The following is a 19,223-nucleotide window of genomic DNA, read 5'->3' as shown; positions in this document are numbered from 1 at the left end:
AGATGGGGGAAGAAAGCAGCAGGATGAGGAGGAACAGGAGAAGAAAAGAAAGAGGAGAAGAAGAAGAAGAATCGAGACATTGTTTTCAGGTGAATAATTCACAACCTTTGACAGACAGCTGTCACTCAGAGTTCAGTGTATCATTTAATGTACTCACAGGTTGGTGAACAGGTACAACTCGTCGCTCACGGTACTAAATCACACATCCATTGATAGTATAAATAGCCAACCTAATAATAATATTAATAATAATAGTACACACTTTCAAAATACACAAAATCATCAAGTATCCAAGTCTTTAAGTTACGGGACATCAAATAAAAAGGCGTACAAAATATCGCAGACGTTGGAAGTCCAGTTGGAAACGAAAAAAAATAAAAATAAAAACATTTAAAAAAATAAAAATAATAATAATCACATTTTGGACATGGCAGTTAATTAGTAAACAGAAGGTTTTGATAAGAGAAAAAAAGAAATAAAAAATTCCTAGACTTTCAATTTGACAAATATTGCAACGATTAAGCATTGTATATTAAAAAAAAGAGAGAACGGGCGTTACGTGAGCGTAAGACTTCCTGCACAAGACGAAAGGCAACGATTTCTATATTTTTTTTTGTGTTTTGTTTGTTTTTGTTTCCGAGTAGAAAAATGAAACGCCTTTTTCTTTTCTTTTTTTTTTTTTCAAATGCCGGCGGCGAGGGGGGCGAGGGAGGGTGGGGGGGTTCGACTCCCGCCTCCATTCCGCTTCGATTGTAAGGCATTTAATGGATGAACCACCGGATCTGGAGGAAGGCAAACCGTCTCTCTCTCTCTCTCTCTCTCTCTGTCTGGAAACGGAGAGAATCGTTCAACGGGGTAGAAAGGAGCTCACGTTTTAGTTTTCAGGCACGTAAACGTACTGGCCAATCAAACATCTTTGGGCTGCAGACGAAACTACGAATCCAACATTTCACAATGATACACGACTCAGCGCTGCCCCTCTTAGCGGGTTGCTTTTTTTGGGGGGGAGGAGGGAAGGGGAGAAGGGGGGGGGGGCATGGAGAGAAAATACGGTGATTCCAGTTCACACAACTCATTTTTTTTCTTTCTTTTTTTTGACACTTGATTTTGAACCTGGAAGGGGGGGGAGGGGGAAGGGAGACAGTTACATGGTTTTTCAAAATAAAATACTTCAACACAATGACTAAGAAAACAAGCCTGCCAGGTAATAAGGTAAAAGTTTAACAGGGTGGAGAGGCGGCTCTACTGGATGCAGCAGGTATTGCGATGGCCGTTGGAATCTTTGAAGCGCAGGCGCATCTTTGGACGATATTTCTCCAGGTAGAACAGCTGCTTGCTGTTGAACGCTCCTCGGCGCTTCCTGGGAGAAACAAACGAATAAGCTTTAAAATCGGATTTGTTCGTCCCAAAAAAAAAAGTTGTATAAAGTCATGCATATATAACTACATATAATGGCAAAATATGTCAGCCTCTTCCATATCACTGTGGCAACGCTCTATGAAAATCCAAATATAATTTCAAAATGTGGGACCTAAAAATAAATGTCAAGCCATGACGCATCACCTACAAGCTATTTATGACCCCCCCCCCCCCCCCCCCCCCCACAATATGTTATGCATTACTAAAACATTCAGCTGATATGAGGAAGTCACGTAGAAAAAGGAGGACGTGTCCAACCAGAGCACAGTTTGGGCTCATCACAGATAAACTGCATGTTTTTGGGAGTGAATGGTCTGTTACACAGTTTGTCCACCAGAGGGCACCGACGTTCTCTGTGCAGCTGCACACACCACACACAGAAATATTGTCGCAAAAATAATAATGCCATCCGTCAAATTAATCTTTTAGTTTCATTATTGTTTGTTTTCTCTCTCTTTTGGAGTCTCACTTACTGTCGAATGAACTGAACAGCATCTTCGTACTTCATCCCACATTCAATCAAGGCGAGCGCCACCAGAACCGGAGCTCTGCAGGGACACAAGGGACCAGGTGAGTGGGTTAGAGACAACAACGTGGGACCTACATGATTCTGGTCTAGAGCGCTGTGGATCCGTACGGACCCCCCTTGTGTAACGCTAACATCACCGAGTAAAATACAGTTTTATCCTCCAGTGTCCAGCAGATCATGTGATCAGGACATCACAATGTTTCTCTGGTCTCTAATCATGTGACTTTGTAAACAACCAATCAGTGTTTGGACCGACAGGAGGAGAGCTAGTAACGTTAGCTAGTAACGTGAGCTAGTAACGTGAGCTAGTTACGTGAGCTAGTAATGTTAGCTAGTCACATAGTACTTTATGATCTAAGAACATAGTACTTAATGATCTAAGAACACAGTAACGTGAGCTAGTAACGTGAGCTAGTAACGTGAACTAGTAACGTGAGCTAGTAACGTGAACTAGTAACGTGAGCTAGTAACGTGAGCTAGTAACGTGAACTAGTAACGTGAGCTAGTAACGTGAACTAGTAACGTGAGCTAGTAACGTTAGCTAGTCACTTGAACTAGTAACATAGTACTTAATGATCTAAGAACACAGTAACGTGAGCTAGTAACGTGAGCTAGTAACGTGAACTAGTAACGTGAGCTAGTAACGTGAACTAGTAACGTGAGCTAGTAACGTTAGCTAGTCACTTGAACTAGTCACTTGAACTAGTAACATAGTACTTTCTGATCTAAGAACATAGTACTTTCTGATCTCAGAACACAGTACTTTGTGATCTCAGAACACAGTACTTTCTGATCTCAGAACACAGTACTTTCTGATCTCAGAACACAGTACTTTCTGATCTAAGTACTTTCTGATCTCAGAACACAGTACTTTCTGATCTAAGTACTTTCTGATCTCAGAACACAGTACTTTCTGATCTCAGAACACAGTACTTTCTGATCTAAGTACTTTCTGATCTCAGAACACAGTACTTTCTGATCTAAGTACTTTCTGATCTCAGAACACAGTACTTTCTGATCTCAGAACACAGTACTTTCTGATCTCAGAACACAGTACTTTCTGATCTAAGTACTTTCTGATCTCAGAACACAGTAAAATACAGTTTTATCCTCCAGTGTCCAGCAGATCATGTGATCAGGACATCACAATGTTTCTCTGGTCTCTAATCATGTGACTTTGTAAACAACCAATCAGTGTTTGGACCGACAGGAGGAGAGCTAGTAACGTTAGCTAGTAACGTGAGCTAGTAACGTGAGCTAGTTACGTGAGCTAGTAATGTTAGCTAGTCACATAGTACTTTATGATCTAAGAACATAGTACTTAATGATCTAAGAACACAGTAACGTGAGCTAGTAACGTGAGCTAGTAACGTGAACTAGTAACGTGAGCTAGTAACGTGAACTAGTAACGTGAGCTAGTAACGTGAGCTAGTAACGTGAACTAGTAACGTGAGCTAGTAACGTGAACTAGTAACGTGAGCTAGTAACGTTAGCTAGTCACTTGAACTAGTAACATAGTACTTAATGATCTAAGAACACAGTAACGTGAGCTAGTAACGTGAGCTAGTAACGTGAACTAGTAACGTGAGCTAGTAACGTGAACTAGTAACGTGAGCTAGTAACGTTAGCTAGTCACTTGAACTAGTCACTTGAACTAGTAACATAGTACTTTCTGATCTAAGAACATAGTACTTTCTGATCTCAGAACACAGTACTTTGTGATCTCAGAACACAGTACTTTCTGATCTCAGAACACAGTACTTTCTGATCTCAGAACACAGTACTTTCTGATCTAAGTACTTTCTGATCTCAGAACACAGTACTTTCTGATCTAAGTACTTTCTGATCTCAGAACACAGTACTTTCTGATCTCAGAACACAGTACTTTCTGATCTAAGTACTTTCTGATCTCAGAACACAGTACTTTCTGATCTAAGTACTTTGTGATCTCAGAACACAGTACTTTCTGATCTCAGAACACAGTACTTTCTGATCTAAGTACTTTGTGATCTCTGAACACAGTACTTTCTGATCTCTGAACACAGTACTTTCTGATCTCTGAACACAGTACTTTCTGATCTAAGAACACAGTACTTTCTGATCTCAGAACACAGTACTTTCTGATCTCTGAACACAGTACTTTCTGATCTCTAAACACAGTACTTTCTGATCTCTGAACACAGTACTTTCTGATCTCTGAACACAGTACTTTCTGATCTAAGAACACAGTACTTTCTGATCTCAGAACACAGTACTTTCTGATCTCAGAACACAGTACTTTCTGATCTCTGAACACAGTACTTTCTGATCTCTGAACACAGTACTTTCTGATCTCTGAACACAGTACTTTCTGATCTCTGAACACAGTACTTTATGACCTAAGTACTTTCTGATCTCAGAACACAGTACTTTCTGATCTCAGAACACAGTACTTTCTGATCTCTGAACACAGTACTTTATGACCTAAGTACTTTCTGATCTCAGAACACAGTACTTTCTGATCTCAGAACACAGTACTTTCTGATCTCTGAACACAGTACTTTATGACCTAAGTACTTTCTGATCTCAGAACACAGTACTTTCTGATCTCTGAACACAGTACTTTCTGATCTCTGAACACAGTACTTTATCATATAAGAGCACAGTACTTCATAATGCTTGATAAGCGCTCACCTGCCCAGCCCCGCCACGCAGTGGACCGCCACACAGCAACCCGGCTCCTCCCTGAACTTCAGCTTCAGCAGGTTCAGCCAATCGTCCACGATCTGGTTGGAGGGAGGAGCTCCGTCATCGAACGGCCAATCCTGGAAGAGAAGGGGGGGGTTTAGGGATTTACACATTAAGTTTAAAAATAATAAAGTAGTCTTTGATGATATCAGATCGTGTCATTGAGTGAATCCATGAACAGAACCGTGCAGTGTTGCCGAGTCATCGAAAGGCAAAAAGCCTCTGGCGGCCATATAATTAAATGTGTCCCGCGACAATTACTTCAATGGATTAATTAGCGGGGTAAAAAAAACAAAAAAAACAGAACGTTTGTCGGTCACAACTTCACAAACGAGAGGATCATCTTTTTTTCTGCGTCATTTGAATATCTTTTGGGTTTTTAAAATGTTTCTCACCATTTTCTGCACCAGTGAATCTATCCAGCTATCTGGGACCCGGCTCCCTCTCTTCTGTTCTCGACATGTCATGTGGCGAGCGAGCTGTACCCAGCATGCCTTGCAGCGGTGTAACAGGCAGTACGGTTTGACACGGTAATTAAAAAAGGTCCGCGGGCTTGAACTCACCAGAACTTGGATCCCTTCTTTCACCACCAGGGTGGCGTCGTAGGTGGCCTCACAAACCCTCACGACGGTGGTCACTCCATATTTCTTCAGCTCCTGTAAAAAGAAAATATGCATCAGGGGATTTATCGCTTGATTTTGAGTCTAAAATGCGTCTTTTATTAGAGTTAAACTTTGGCTGAAGTTTCTCCCTTTATTAAATAGTTTCCCCACCACGTTGTCGTTAAAGAGTCCCGTAATGTGAACTTTACTACTTTAACACTTGGAAGCTAAACTTGGCACCTTTAAACTTTCGACTGAGGCTCACCTCGATGAACTTGTTCAGGGTGGCGTTGGTGGGATTGTGGGTAATGAGGAACCTCATGTTTTTGTAGGTGATCTCCACCGGGGCGGGTCTGTTCATGCGAGCCATTGTGACAACGTAAAACTTAAAAAAAAAAAAAAAAAAAGAAGAAGTAACAAAAGCCAAAAGTCTTCCACAGAGTAAAAACACTAATGTAAACACTTAGTTAAAGTCGGAGGGAATGTCAAAAAAATAAATAAACAGAAAGGTCCAACGAGCTTCTAGAAACCCAGAAACAGAAATCCTCTGTTCTTCTTCGAGGTTGGCTAAAAAAAGAAAAAAAAGAACAAAGGAAAAAAAGGCTGCAACGGGCAAATTTAGGGTGTTGACGGCCGGGAAAAAAAAGAAAAAGGGCGGACAATCAGAACTCAAAACCCCTCTCCTTTGGAAGAAAAGAAAAGAAAAAGGAAGAGAAAAACAAGGCTGGTTCCACCTTGATTCTGGCCGGGCGGATAGCCGACGAGGGCAGTGTGCAGCGGGTAAAGTTACCCCATCCAGGCCGAGTTGTCGCTGGTTCTGGGAGGCGGCCCCGGTCCTGCCAACTTTCCGGTGTGTTGGGGGGGCGGGGGGGGGGGGGTTCCCTCCTGTGGCTCAAGTGCGTCGGATCGATGGCGAGTTTGGTCGTTCACTCGTCTGCATAGGCAGCGTGCTGAGCCTGGCAGTAGTCCCCACTGCCCTTCAGAAACTCCATAAATGTGTGACCCAGAACACCACAGAACTGCTGCAGGACACAGAGGGAGACAAGGAGGGAGGAGACGCTTTTTAATATTAAAAAATAAAATATTAAAAAGGACACAACACAGAGGGCTTCTGGCGAGGTTCAAGGACTCCAGGTGCACTGGAAGTAGAGTTGGGCAGTCGGATGAATACAACAGAAATTACTTAAATTGGGTCCTTTTGGCTCGTCGGTTGCATTTGATTTAAAAAAATTAAAATAAAATCCTGAATCGGTGGATGAACTCTTTCATGATTGTATTTGTGGCGGCGCATCATATATATATATATATATATATATATATATATATATATATATATATATATATATATATATATATATATATATATATATATATATATATATATATATATATATATATATACACACACACACACACGATAACAAAAACTGCAATTATAATAAGAATAAATCACTTCTCTCCAGAGCCTCAATTTAAAAAAAATCTATGTTAATTTCTCCCAAGAAGCAACGAGACAAAAAACACACCAGAGTTCAGTCTCTTTGTCTGCTGTGTTTTAAATTAAATGGTTGTTTGTTACTTGCTCCACACAGCAACATACAATTAGTAAAACAATAACAACAATAATAATAATAATAATAAACTGTCTGCATTTAAAGTTGTCTGCATATTAACAACTATGAAACTGAAAACAGACAATAACAATTCATGTCAACACCTGCGAGTGCAGGTATGGGTTTGCTAAAATGTTAATAGGCAAGGCACTAATCACTGTCAGGGTGTGGGGGGTTTGAATCCCACACGGGACAGGGGTATATATATATATATGGAGCTATAAAGATGAACACATAAACAAAGAGTAGGTTACATAAAGTGCCACTGCAGCAGCGTGGAGTGTCTTACCTAATGGCTGCTGGTGTACAATGGGATGGATGTGTCATATCTGACATGTAGGTCAACCCTGTGAGAGCTGATCTCACCGTGAGGCCTTCAGGCTCCCTCTGTTATTATCCTCATCCCCTCCGGTCTGACTCACTGACACCCGGCCCTTTAAACCCTTACACAAAAAGACCCCCACTCTCTCTCCAGCTTATGCTCCAAATACTATTAAAAAAAAACAACAACAAGCTGTTCGAGTACGCTTTGTTTAATCCGGTATTTTCCGGCTGAAAAGCAGCATTTTCTGGTGGAAAACGACGACAAAGAGAGCTCCAAAAACGACTAGGAGGGAGGCGACGAGGAGGCGAGACAAGTGAAAGTGGTCATTTAAACGGATGACATGTCGTTGCATTAAAAAGGAGGCTGTAAAGTGTCCTTTGTGTGCGTGTGAGGAGACTCGGGCGCCATCATCTAACGTTTTAGAAGAGAGGCCTTTTTTTTCCCCCTACTCCGGAGCCCGGGGGAGGAGGATGAATCCACATAATACGGAAAGAAAAAGAAAATGGCGACATAAAGACGACAGGGTTAGGTGAAGCCATTTATATTTATTTTGCCGTGAAGATGATGAAGACGGAAGAAAAACGACCGTTAACCGTCAGTAACTTCCGAGTGAGCATCCCCCCCCCCCCCCCCGGAGGAGCCGCTTCCTTCGCCGTGACGAACGTCGCAAACCGACACACCGTTTAACACGCCGTTAATAACGGTTCGTGACGGTTAAAAGCTTAAACGAGTCGAAACGTGATGTTATTGTGACGCGTCGGGAGTCCACGGAGGTATTTTTAAAAACCGGGGCCGGCCGTGATTTCAACGGCGGAACCCCGTTGCAGCCACAAAAAGGGAGTCGATCACACGTAAACAGACATTTTGTGTTTTAGGGTCACGGAGATGTTTAAACCCGTGATAGAAGAAGGAGAAACCCCGTTGCGGGCCCAGCTGGTGACGATAACGTACAGATTAATAAGACAAGACACAAAACCGACGCAATAAAAAAAAAAAAACAACAACATGGCGGCCACACAAAAAAAAAAAGAAGGAAAGAAACCACGTTACTTACTGGGATATGCTTACTCATTGAAGATTGTAGCTTAATCATACAGCCGGTTTCCAGAAAAAGGTAAAGATATGAAGCTGGTTCTTCACCATACAGTTCCCCGTGTGTTTCTCCGAGCGGAGCCGAAGTCTCCTGATCCGCTGCGACGACGCCGTCACGATGTTGGGAAAGACGGCGACGACTTCCGGTCGGAACCTTTCAAAATAAAAACACACGTTTCACTTTTCTTTTTTTTGTTGCAGATTCTAGTAAAAAAAAAAAAAAAAAAAAAAAAATATATATATATATATATATAATCTGCTCAACTAAATTATTATAGATTGAGACAAGACATTATTGATCCCTTGGTGAAATTAAGGAGCTACCCAGCAGTATGTGATGTATAGTCAAAATATAGGCATAACATAAAAGCCCTATGCCAGCTTAAACAATAAAGTCACATTAATGCATCAATAATTGTAATCCAATGCCGCACGACAGGTGACATACTTTACTGTCACCAAGACAACCATTCAGTTATCAGACTAAAGAGACACCGTGGTGTCCTTAGTTTGAACTTGACGCACTGAAGAAGTCAGTCCAATCAGTTTGATCAGAAACCATCGAGGTGCACATGATGTTACCAGTTTGAACTGGAATCACAGGTTTTTCCTCTTTACCACCAGCAGCATTATTTGAGTCTCGACTCCTGCTCTCGAGCATGTATGTTCTTTTAGGAAGAAGTGTCAGATATAAATAAATACATGTGTTAGCCATGACTTATGTCTTATATTACAGCTTGAGTCACAATAATTACACCCAATTACACAATAATTATATTATGCTTTTTATGTGTGTGTTTTTTTTTCTTTCTTTTATTCCTTGCATGTATTTTTGTACCCGTGTATGACGCACCTCTACCTTTTATTTTGAAGAGGAACCCAGGGAACTTCCGGTTCTCCCTCCGTGTCATTGCCTCCAGCTTGACGAGCAGCTCTTTTAAAACCCCACCCTGAAAAACGCGAGGTTTTCATGCCCAGACATTTCTCTGCCTCCATGCTGCACCGGTCAGGTGGCGAGGCCTCGGACTGCCCTTTCATCTCCTGCAGCCCCCACGTGGGCTCCAGAAAACACCCACAACTACAACTGGAGTTCATTAAAACAAAAAAACAATAACAACTCTCTGCTTTAAAGCTTCATGAGTGGGGGATGTAGATACAACCTTAAATTGTTATATACGGAATTGTATATTGTGTATAGCCTGTATAAAATATTATGTATTAAAGTATTTCACTGTAATTCAATCAAGACACTGAGCACCTGTGATACTGATATTAACAGTGGTGTAAAAAATACACAAAAGCAATACTTGAGTAAAAGTAAAGATACCGTACTGGAAAATGACTCCTGTAAAAGTAAAAGTCACCTATGAGAATACTACTTGAGTAAAAGTATTAAAGTATCTGATATTTATTGTACTTAATTATCAAAGTACTTACGTATTGAAAGTAAAAGTAAATGCTGTTTGTTAATAAAAAAGCAAAGGGTCAGAATTTTGAGAATTATGAGGTTTATTGTTTTAAGTGCTGTGGCCACCATGACCAAGGACCAGGAGTTGTAACTAATTACTACTTCCGGCTGCCTTTTACAGCAGCTCCTGCTCACTACCGAGTTTTTTTCTTATATTATGTTATTTTGTTACTTCTGGTAAACGCTCTCCTCCAACACCAGTGAGCATCCAGGGACTGGACATTGAGATTGTGAAGTCTTATAAGTACCTGGGTGTTCACTTGAACAATAAACTGGACTGGTCTGACCACGCTCATGCACTCTACAAGAAGGGACAGAGCAGACTCTTTCTGCTGAGGAGACTGAGGTCCTTTGGGGTGCAGGGAGCACTCCTGAAGACCTTCTTCGACTCGGTGGTGGCATCAGCCATCTTTTATGGAGTGGTCTTCTGGTGCAGCGGCATCACAGCAGCTGACAGGAGGAGACTGGACAAACTGGTGGGGAAGGCCAGCAGCGTGCTGGGGTGTCCTCTGGATACTGTGGAGGTGGTGGGAGACAGGAGGATGATGGCCAAGCTATCGTCCCTGATGGACCAGCCCTCCCACCCCATACAGGGTACTCTGGCAGCGCTGCACAGCTCCTTCAGCCACCGGCTGATTCATCCCCGGTGTCTGAGGGAGAGGTCCTGGCTGCTGTCAGGCTACACAACAAGCTGAGCTGAGCTCCCAGTAGGCCACAAACACTTGAACACTTTGGACTTCACACTGAACAGCACTTTAGCCCACCCACTGGTGCAATACTAATACGTTTAAGTACTTTTTAATTTTTTTATTTTATACACTTTATTCTATTTCTACTCCGTCTGTATATATAATATTCTTCTTGTTTTTACTCTTTTTATCTTATTTCTGTTTACTGTTTATTATACTACTTGTTTTTTATTTATTACTGTGAGCAATGCTGCCGTAATCCTGTAATTTCCCCACTGAGGGACTAATAAAGGATTATCTTATCTTATCTTATCTTAACAGTGCGTTTATAGGTATGCTCATCCAGACTAGAGGATGTAGAGGGAAAATGCATAATATTGTGTTCATTATAAATATCAACTTGATGCATCAGATCAGTGTTTTTAGAAAGGACACCTCCCTTGCAAGCTGGGCCTGATCTGAACACAATAAACATATATATATATATATATATATATATATATATATATATATATATATATATATATATATGTGTGTTAAGCTTCACAGACAGCTGTGTGCACATCATATGCACAGCTTACGCACAGTTTACGCACAGTTCAATCTGTTCCAACTGTTACTCAGTTTACCAGATGCTGGTCATCCTCCTCAGCTGAAGGAGTGCGTCTCCCCCTTGTGGTCGACCTTCAACACAGCAGGAAAAAGCATGCGTGACCTCCCTCCTTTCTGGTAAAGAAGGGCCTTCACAGGGTTGAATGCCATTGGCTTCTCCTTGACTGCGGCGCCGGACCCCCCCAAACCCCAGCCTCCAGGCGCCCCCAGGTCACCGGACCCCCCACGTTCTCCTCGTGGCAGCGTGGGTTCCTTCCGGGTTCTCCAGGTTCCTCCCACAGTTCAAAGACATGCAGCTCAGGTTTCCTGTCTCTGTGTGTAAACTGGAGACCGTCCATGTGAACCCTGCTCTCAGACCAGCGTGTTGCGTTGCAACAGCGCCCTCTACAGTCTTTATACAAGAACCCACGTGACCAACAGCAGTTCCGCCTGGCAACGCCCCTTTATGTGTCACAGATGTATACAACCTAAAAACTATAGTCGGACATCACAGCACTTCTCTTCTCTGAGCTCATCATGGAGCTGATACTTTTAGTTCTCATGAGTATTTTTCTGGTCTCTGGTAAGTTTATATTATTGTTCTCTGAGTCTCTTTTGTTTTAAATCTGCATTGGTGAACGAAACAATAATAACTTAAAGGAGAATGAAGTTGATTAATTTAAAATTATATTGTGTTTGAGATGTTTTGTCACTTTTATTCACAATATTTTACAGACGGCGAAGAGCTGAGGAAGTTTATATTAAGAGACATTTAATTCCTTGTATTTGTAAATATACTTATACAATAAAAGTTCTGATGATCTTATTGCCAACAACACAAAGTCTTCATTTTAAGGGTAGAGAGTAACACGGAGGAAACTTTCTTTGATGTAATACTGTTTAATATCTGTGCTCGGTTTACTTTTACACTTTAAACTTACTTTTAAGTTATAATTATAATTATTATACATCATTCCCTTATGTCAGTGGTTCCCAAACTTTTTCTGTCAAGACCCCCTTTGATGATATAGGAACATTGGACGACGTTTGCCCATGAATGGGATTTTCTATATCTTTTATTTTGAAATTCAAAATCAAAATGTCCCAATATTGGAAGAGTTACCTTCCTATTGTTTTTTATTCATCATTCATAAAATTCATGATTAGTTTAATCTATTACTGTATCTGTATTTAAAGGCGTATTTCATCGTATCACGTTCACCGGAATCTTATTTTAAAAGTCAGTTTTACACGCTGTACCGTAATGCCTAGTATATACGTGTACTGAAAAAAACCGTGCGGGCTGACTTGACTGTGTTTTTCGAAGTGGAGGCTGGATTGACCGCAGTGCTCTGTGTCGCTGTGTGTCTCTCTTTCGCTCGGGCGCTCGCTCTCGCTGGTTTTGCCACAGTCGGTCTGTGACATGAGCCGCTCTGGTGGCGTGGTTGGAACACAGTGCATGTCACGTCGGTTATTTTATATTGTTTTACCGGTGTATGTGTGCGTCTGTGTGTGTGGGTTGGCGATGAAGCCGCGACCCCCCTGTAGTACCACCGCGCCCCCCGTAGGGGTCGCGACCCCCACTTTGGGAACCACTGCCTTATGTCAATGTTACGTCACGTGACGTCTTATTAGGAAAAGTCCGCCATGTTTTAAAAATTAACCTGCGATGTGACGGGTGCGCTGGAAAGCTGCGCGGTGGCCACTGGTTGCTAGGACACGGTATATACGCGGAAGTAAGTTTTAGCAGGAGGGAGCGATTGACAGCGCTGGTCTCTGACGTTGTGGTGCGAGCTTTTAGTCCCGCCCCTCCTCCGCTGTGATTGGCTGCTGGGCGAATCTGCTAAAAAACGATGCAGTAATGTTTTTTTTAATTTTTATGAGCTCGTATTAATTGATGTAAAATCTAGTGGAGTGAAAAGTACAATGTTTTCTTCAAATGTAGTGGAGTAGAAGTATAAAGTACCAGAAGATGGGAAAAATAAAGTACAAGTTCCTCAAAATTAGACTTAAGTACAGTACTCTGTAGCCTAAATGTACTTAATTATGAATTAAATAAATTGTAATTGTAACTGTCAAGCTAACAGGAAGAAAAATAATAATAATTTACTTTAAAATAAATGAAAAATTTAAATACGAAAAATAATGTAATTCCCTTTTACTTATTTATATTTTCGTCTGTAATTCCCTTTTACTTTTTTATATTTTATTACTAATAATGTTATTCGCTTTTATAAAAAAAAGTCGTATTTTTTATTTCCTTTTTTTATAATTATTATTTTATTATCGTAGTGTTTTTTGTTTTTGTTTACTTTTATCAAGTGAAATTAATTTGTGTTGCAGTGAAACCTCTAACTGTTAATATTTAAAGTGTCTCTAGTTCCGTTAAAATGACCAAACAAACTTAACAGACTTTAAACTTTATTCCGCCAAAAAAAAACATTTTAAAAACTCCCGCGCCGCCTCGGCCAATGAGGAAACGCCAAATTCGCGGGAAATGATTGAAGGGAGGAGCTAAAGGAGACCGCACTTCCGGTTTCAACTGTTGCTTTCAGCATGTGGACGACACTCAAAGTCTCTCAGCTAAAAACTTTCATCTTTATTATAATAAAAGCAAAGCGCAGCAGGGTTTGACTGAACTATGTAAGTATAACTTATTAACTATGTTACTTAGTTGAGATTGTTTATTTATTTTAAATAGATGTGCGTTATAAAGATGTGTGTGTGTGTGTATATATATATATTACATTATAATAATGCAGAACTAAAATATATACAGGCAGTCACCAGTTTTATAAGTTTTAATACAGAAGTCCTGCATTTAAAATGCACGTTGTCTATTTTGCACTGCTGTTAAACTGTATTGCATTATTTAGGGTTCTTATTATTTTGTCCACCTGCTCTGATATAAATGTAGTTTAAAAAAACCCTCCAACATTACTGAGTTTTTAATCGGCACATACTTTATTTGATCGGTAAAGAACACCAAAGAAAAGGTTATTGATTTATTAATATATTGCTCCAGACTCCTTTTTAGAAAACCTCTAATTGTGCTGCAACATGGTCCTGGTTCTGGTTTTCCCGTGACCCCCTTCCCTCCGGTTTGGGGCTCCTAGCGGGGACCAGGCGGAGCAGCGTTGCTCCCGGCCGGAGGGGGAGACGCTGCCGCCGGGCAGTGAGTTCTTCTCCGGACCGGGGTGTGTTCACGGCGGGCGGGTCTCTGCTGGAGGCCCCGCTGGAGCCAAATCTCAGACTTCACGCTGATGGCCTCGTTTCATTTATATATATATTTTAAATTTTTCATAACTTATTCAAATTTGACTTTAATTATTCATCACAACTGAAAATTAGACCAATCAATGTGACGCTACTTCCTCATAAAACCGTAAAGACTCAAAACCTTTTAAATATACTTCTCATACTAATGAACACACTAAAGACAGAGATCACGTGTTCCGGAACATTCCACGGTGCTGCGCGGGAGCGCGCCCGGTGAGTCAAGCGGGAGCGCGCATATCTTTGGCGCGCGAGGTTTTAAAGCTGGAAGTAAAGCGGAAGCTCGTTTCATTTAGAAAGCGCAGCGTGGATTTAACAATGTTCGTGACACCGATAACTTTACTATGTCTTCTTCCCTTCGTGGCCGGTAAGTTTACATCGACGTTGTTGTTGTTGTTGTTGTTGTCGTCGTCGTTGTTTCGGGCTCGTCTCCGTCGCCAGTCGTGCTTATTCGCGTCGCCGCGTTCAGCCTCACTTCGGTCTCGTCGGCTCCATTGAACTCTTTTAACGGAAGTTCGACATTAATAAACACGCTAATTTAATAATAATTTCAGCTCGTTTTGTTCGATATTAACTTTCTGGAGCTTTTAGCCTCATTTTAGTGCGTTGAGGCGGTCGAGCTTCACCCCACTTATTCCCCAACTTGTCACCGTGGTGTTCATGTTCAATAAAGCCTCATGAATCAATACATAATAATATAAATAGTTTATATATTTAATTGTATTACATTGTGGCAGCTGTTTGTGTTATTGTCTCCCAGCTGGAAGACGTGCTTTACTGAACACACACTGAGTATTTACACCAGTTGTACTGTTGTTCATAATCATAGCTGCATAGTAAATTAATCACGTAGGTAATCATGAGGCAAAGAGTCCAAACGTGACCAAAACAAATGCACTGAATTGTCCTTCAGAGGCGTTTTAAAGCTGAAGGAAAGTTGTTGTTGTTGTTGTTTTCTCCTCAGGAGCGTCTCGTGCCGTTTGCCCGGATTCCCCGATAGTGGCGGCAGAAGGAAGCGCCGTCACTCTGCCGTGTCACCTGGAGCCCCAGGTGAACGTCCAGAGCCGCACGGTGGACTGGAGGAGGCTGGACAGCTGTGTGCAGGTCCTCCCCGGGCGGGTCCTCCCCGGGCTGGTCCACGGTTATCGATACCGGAAGCAGAACCTGAACGACCAGCGCGTTGAGTTCAGGAACAGGACGACGCTCCACGGAGACCTGAGCAGAGGGAACCTGTCGCTGCTCATCTCCTCGGTGACTCCGAAGGACTCTGGATCGTACAGGTGCTTCGTCTCCAAGCCGGACCACGTCTGCTGCGTCAACCTCACTGTTGGTGAGCACGGTCGAGATGAGGAAATATAATAAAACAAATCACACTCGAAGATTTATTTGCGTTAAAAAAGATGCTCAGCGTGGATTTTTAATTGAATGTAAACGCAGAAGCAGAAGACGTGATGTTTATTCATCTGTCTGGTGGAGATGCTGCTGAGCTTTAGGTGGTGTAGATGGTGGAAACATGTTTCTTTAACCAGGTGTTCCTCTCTGAGCCCAGGTAGATGTAAACAACCAGCTTCATCTGATTACTGAGAGATATCTGATCCGGTGTGTTCAAGGTCCTCAGAACGTTGTTGTGTCTTTTATCTTTTGTTAAGAACCCAGAGACCAAGAGGACCGGACAACGAGACCTGGTTCCAGCTCCGCTGTCGCTCCAGTGGAAGAGGAACCAGACGCAGAAGATCGAGGTAAATGTGTTTTAAAAACACGTCTTTAGAAAAGTTCCAATCTCTTTTTTTAAATTTATGTTGACAGCGTCTTTGAACACAACATAATCTTACAGAGTTGTGTCTGAATGTTGTTGTTGTTCTTGTTTTCTTTAAATGGTCGAGGAGTTCGCTGTAAATGAATCATCAGAATGAAGAACCACGTTTAATAAGAAACCTGCTTCACCTTCTCATCCGGCTCTTCTCGTGATTTTCCTTCAGATGCTGCAAAGAACTCGACTGTGTGGATCGTCGTCGTCGTCGTTGTTGTTGTTGCTCTTTTTGTTGTTGCTCTTCTTCTGAGGAATCGTAAAACAATCAGTAAGTTACAAACTTCTCAAACCTGAGCAGACTTCACAACTTCAACAGCTTTAAAACCTTTTTATACCGTAAATAAACTGCGTTACGACACTATTACGTGTCATAGATAATAAAATATTATTTTATAGCACTTTATGGAAAAGAAAATGACGACAAACATATTTATATTCAGACTAAAACTTCAATAATGTCAAGACAATTAATACATTATTAATTAATTATTAATCTAACGCATTATTTACGTATTTGCCGTATTTCACAGTTTAGTCTGTAACAATATTCCTGGTAAACAATCCAGTTCTTCAGTTTTTCTCCTTTTAAAACAAATAAATAAAACGTGCGCGTCAACAAAAAGCTGAACCTCTTAATTAATTAATTAAATCTTTAATATTTGCCCGTTTTTAAGCTTTGAGGAGACATTGCGTCATACTTGTACGTTTCAGATGAGTCGAGGCTCCTGGTCTCATTTCAGATATCTGACTCGGGATCAGTTCCCCCAAAGAGTCCTCCTTCTAAACGTCTCACGGAGTTTCATTTCAGCTGTTTGAGGTCCAGAGAGACCAAAAATATGATTTCATATTTCACGATGACAGAAGATTTTTCCTGAGTGGTTTCTATGTTTTCACAGAGAAGATGTTCAGATGGACGAGGACGAGGACGCCCGGCGTTGGAATGGTAACCATGACGACCCGACAAACGGAGGCGCATGGAGAGCGTCCCGTCGAGGCCGGAGAGCCGTTGGTCGCTGACGAGAACCGCTCATCCGGTTGATTTAAGGACCGTTTTATTGATCTGCATTTTAATTTACCCCCCAAAAATATACGCCGACAGCCTCTTCAGACGTCGGAGAGAGAGGAGCGCCTTCTAGTCTGCTGATTTTAAACGTATTTAATTTGAGATTATTTATTCTACTTGAAATACCATTTGAAGAAGTGGACTTGCCCAGGTGCATGATGGGAAAACCGCCTGGCCTGTCGCCGGATCAAAGAGCTGATTGGCTCCCGGCTTTTAAAACAAAATCCACGTTTTTGTCAAAACAAAAAGGATTTTCTGTGAAATCATCATATTTAACACGACCATGTTGTGCAATGAAGGTTTAATTGTAAAAAAAAAAAAAGGCAACGTTGTTACAGTATTCTTTCATAAAAAGTATGAAAAGCTAATAATTATGCGGCTAATTGGGGCTCGAGAACCTTTTGCCTGAGTTTCCAACTCGAAGGCCCGAGAACAATGAGTTGCAGGAGGAGCCCCGGCTCCTGGTTCTCCCCATTTAGCAACGTTAGCATCGTTAGCTGTGAGGCGCCGACTCGCCGTGTGTGTGTGCGTGTGTGTGTGTGTGTGTGTGTGTGTGCGTGTGTGTGTGTGTGTGTGTGTGTGTGTGTGTGTGTGTGTGTGTGTGTGTGTGTGTGTGTGTGTGTGTGTGTGTGATAAGTCGTTCGCAGAATGGAATTGATTTTTGTCTCGTGATGTTTTATTTCCTTTGTTTTGTCATTATTTCCTGTCTCTTTGTAGTTTATTGTAGCGTGAGTAACTTCATGACAGTTCCAGTCGCTGATAGACGCTGCAGCACTTCTCTCTGAATGTTTTGGCCAACGAGCTGAGTGGATGTGAGCTTCTTACCAACATTTTGGGGATCCTGTTTCTATTAAATCCATAAGTCGGGTGCTGTAATGCAGGTGGAGGATTTAAACACTAAACGGTGTAACGGTGTTTGCTCACCTGGTCACACAGGTGAGCCTCCTGTTCTCCCTTTGTCAACTAAGAGCAGAACCCCTGTGCTCATGTCAATCAAATAAATATATACTGTATATACACATATGATGTCCTGTATTTTTTTTTTTCTGCTCTTATTTCTGTGATTTAATGATTTATTCATGGTGGTGAAAATAATTCACAAATCCTGTATTGAAGTAAACGTGTCAACAGCACGATTAAAAACACACCTCGGTGTTCTGCATCAAACATTTAATACAAAGAGACTACGGCAAGAAAATGTGATCAAGAAGCGTTTAACACATTGTGTACTAATCATTATTGATTCTCCTAAAACAACGCAGTCAAAAGCGTTTGTGCAGAAATGTTTAGATTACATCTGGTCAATAAAATAAAAGGATGAAACTTCCTACGACAACATATTTACTATTATTCCTTTTCATAAGAGTTGATCTCTTCTGTCATCTCTACGCTGCAATGAGGCTTTAACCTGCTGTTAAAGAGTGATGATGATCAAGGAGGAACACAAGGAAAGCACCAATCAGACTTCATATTAATACATTTTAATTTAAAACAGTAATGAATAGCAGTACAAAAATACACACCCAATTAATTAAGTTTTTAACATAGTGAAAAAAAGAAAACGGAGCAAAGTTTAACTACTTTTGCTACCATATGATATATATATAGATATTTATATATATAGATATTTTGTTGGCAATATTTCATCGTCATTGCTCAATACATTTCTGATGCTGAAAAGTTTGCAGAGGTTTATTAATAAGATAAAGGATGCAATGCTTGAATAAGTCACGCGTTTGAAACAATATGTCATATAGTTAGGAAGCCTTCTGAACCAATGTTGTTGAGTAATTATGATAATAACACAAAGACAGAACAGCCATTGATCTGTGGCTCCTGTCCATCCTGTGGTGTGGTGGTTAGCTAACGTTAAGTTAGCTAACCACCACACCATCGTTAGCCACACCAACGTTAGCTAACGTTAAGTTATATCAAATGAAACAATGAGTGTAGTAGACAGATCGCGAGTGAGTTAGTGAGCTGAGGAACTTAGCTAATGTTAAGTTAGCTAACGTTAAG

General features: G+C 41.2%; 2 protein-coding genes across 7 annotated transcripts; one reads left to right on the top strand and one right to left on the bottom strand.

The window, feature by feature from the left end:
- Positions 1–125: 125 nt before the first annotated feature.
- Positions 126–8,447, bottom strand: ptp4a1 (protein tyrosine phosphatase 4A1). Of its 3 annotated transcripts, none has more exons than XM_034536627.1 (7): positions 8,270–8,447; positions 6,012–6,299; positions 5,543–5,662; positions 5,239–5,331; positions 4,622–4,752; positions 1,893–1,967; positions 126–1,360 (listed from the first exon to the last, which is right to left on the bottom strand). In XM_034536627.1, exons 3-7 carry the CDS (start codon positions 5,645–5,647, stop codon positions 1,243–1,245), a joined length of 522 nt encoding a protein of 173 aa, XP_034392518.1. In that variant the 5' UTR covers positions 5,648–5,662; positions 6,012–6,299; positions 8,270–8,447; the 3' UTR covers positions 126–1,242. The 3 variants fall into 3 exon arrangements, with proteins under 3 accessions (XP_034392518.1, XP_034392527.1, XP_034392536.1); XM_034536636.1 differs by having other exon boundaries at positions 6,068–6,299; XM_034536645.1 differs by having other exon boundaries at positions 5,543–6,296.
- Positions 8,448–11,527: 3,080 nt separating this feature from the next.
- Positions 11,528–18,225, top strand: LOC117733108. 4 transcript variants are annotated; one of them, XM_034536518.1, is made up of 6 exons: positions 14,134–14,698; positions 15,296–15,661; positions 15,981–16,070; positions 16,311–16,409; positions 17,038–17,122; positions 17,182–17,526. In XM_034536518.1, exons 1-6 carry the CDS (start codon positions 14,650–14,652, stop codon positions 17,183–17,185), a joined length of 693 nt encoding a protein of 230 aa, XP_034392409.1. In that variant the 5' UTR covers positions 14,134–14,649; the 3' UTR covers positions 17,186–17,526. The 4 variants fall into 4 exon arrangements, 3 of the variants coding, with proteins under 3 accessions (XP_034392401.1, XP_034392409.1, XP_034392394.1); XM_034536510.1 differs by lacking the exon at positions 14,134–14,698 and adding an exon at positions 11,528–11,638 and having other exon boundaries at positions 17,038–17,526; XR_004609691.1 differs by lacking the exon at positions 14,134–14,698 and adding an exon at positions 13,566–13,698 and having other exon boundaries at positions 17,038–18,225.
- Positions 18,226–19,223: the final 998 nt, after the last annotated feature.

The sequence above is a fragment of the Cyclopterus lumpus genome, chromosome 1 (genome assembly GCF_009769545.1).
Source record: "Cyclopterus lumpus isolate fCycLum1 chromosome 1, fCycLum1.pri, whole genome shotgun sequence".
Taxonomy (NCBI): Eukaryota; Metazoa; Chordata; class Actinopteri; order Perciformes; family Cyclopteridae; genus Cyclopterus; species Cyclopterus lumpus.
Note: the sequence above shows the minus strand (reverse complement) of the source record. Positions and strands in the feature narration are given on the sequence as shown.

Coding starts and splice junctions, on each gene's coding strand:
- LOC117733108 (XM_034536503.1), top strand. CDS start 14,650: ATGTTCGTGACACCGATAACTTTACTATGTCTTCTTCCCTTCGTGGCC. Junction 15,662..15,980: donor CTGCGTCAACCTCACTGTTG/GTGAGCACGGTC, acceptor TCTTTTGTTAAG/AACCCAGAGACCAAGAGGAC. Junction 16,071..16,310: donor ACCAGACGCAGAAGATCGAG/GTAAATGTGTTT, acceptor ATTTTCCTTCAG/ATGCTGCAAAGAACTCGACT.
- ptp4a1 (XM_034536627.1), bottom strand. CDS start 5,647: ATGGCTCGCATGAACAGACCCGCCCCGGTGGAGATCACCTACAAAAAC. Junction 5,332..5,542: donor CCCTGAACAAGTTCATCGAG/GTGAGCCTCAGT, acceptor TTCTTTTTACAG/GAGCTGAAGAAATATGGAGT. Junction 4,753..5,238: donor AAGAAGGGATCCAAGTTCTG/GTGAGTTCAAGC, acceptor CTTCTCTTCCAG/GATTGGCCGTTCGATGACGG.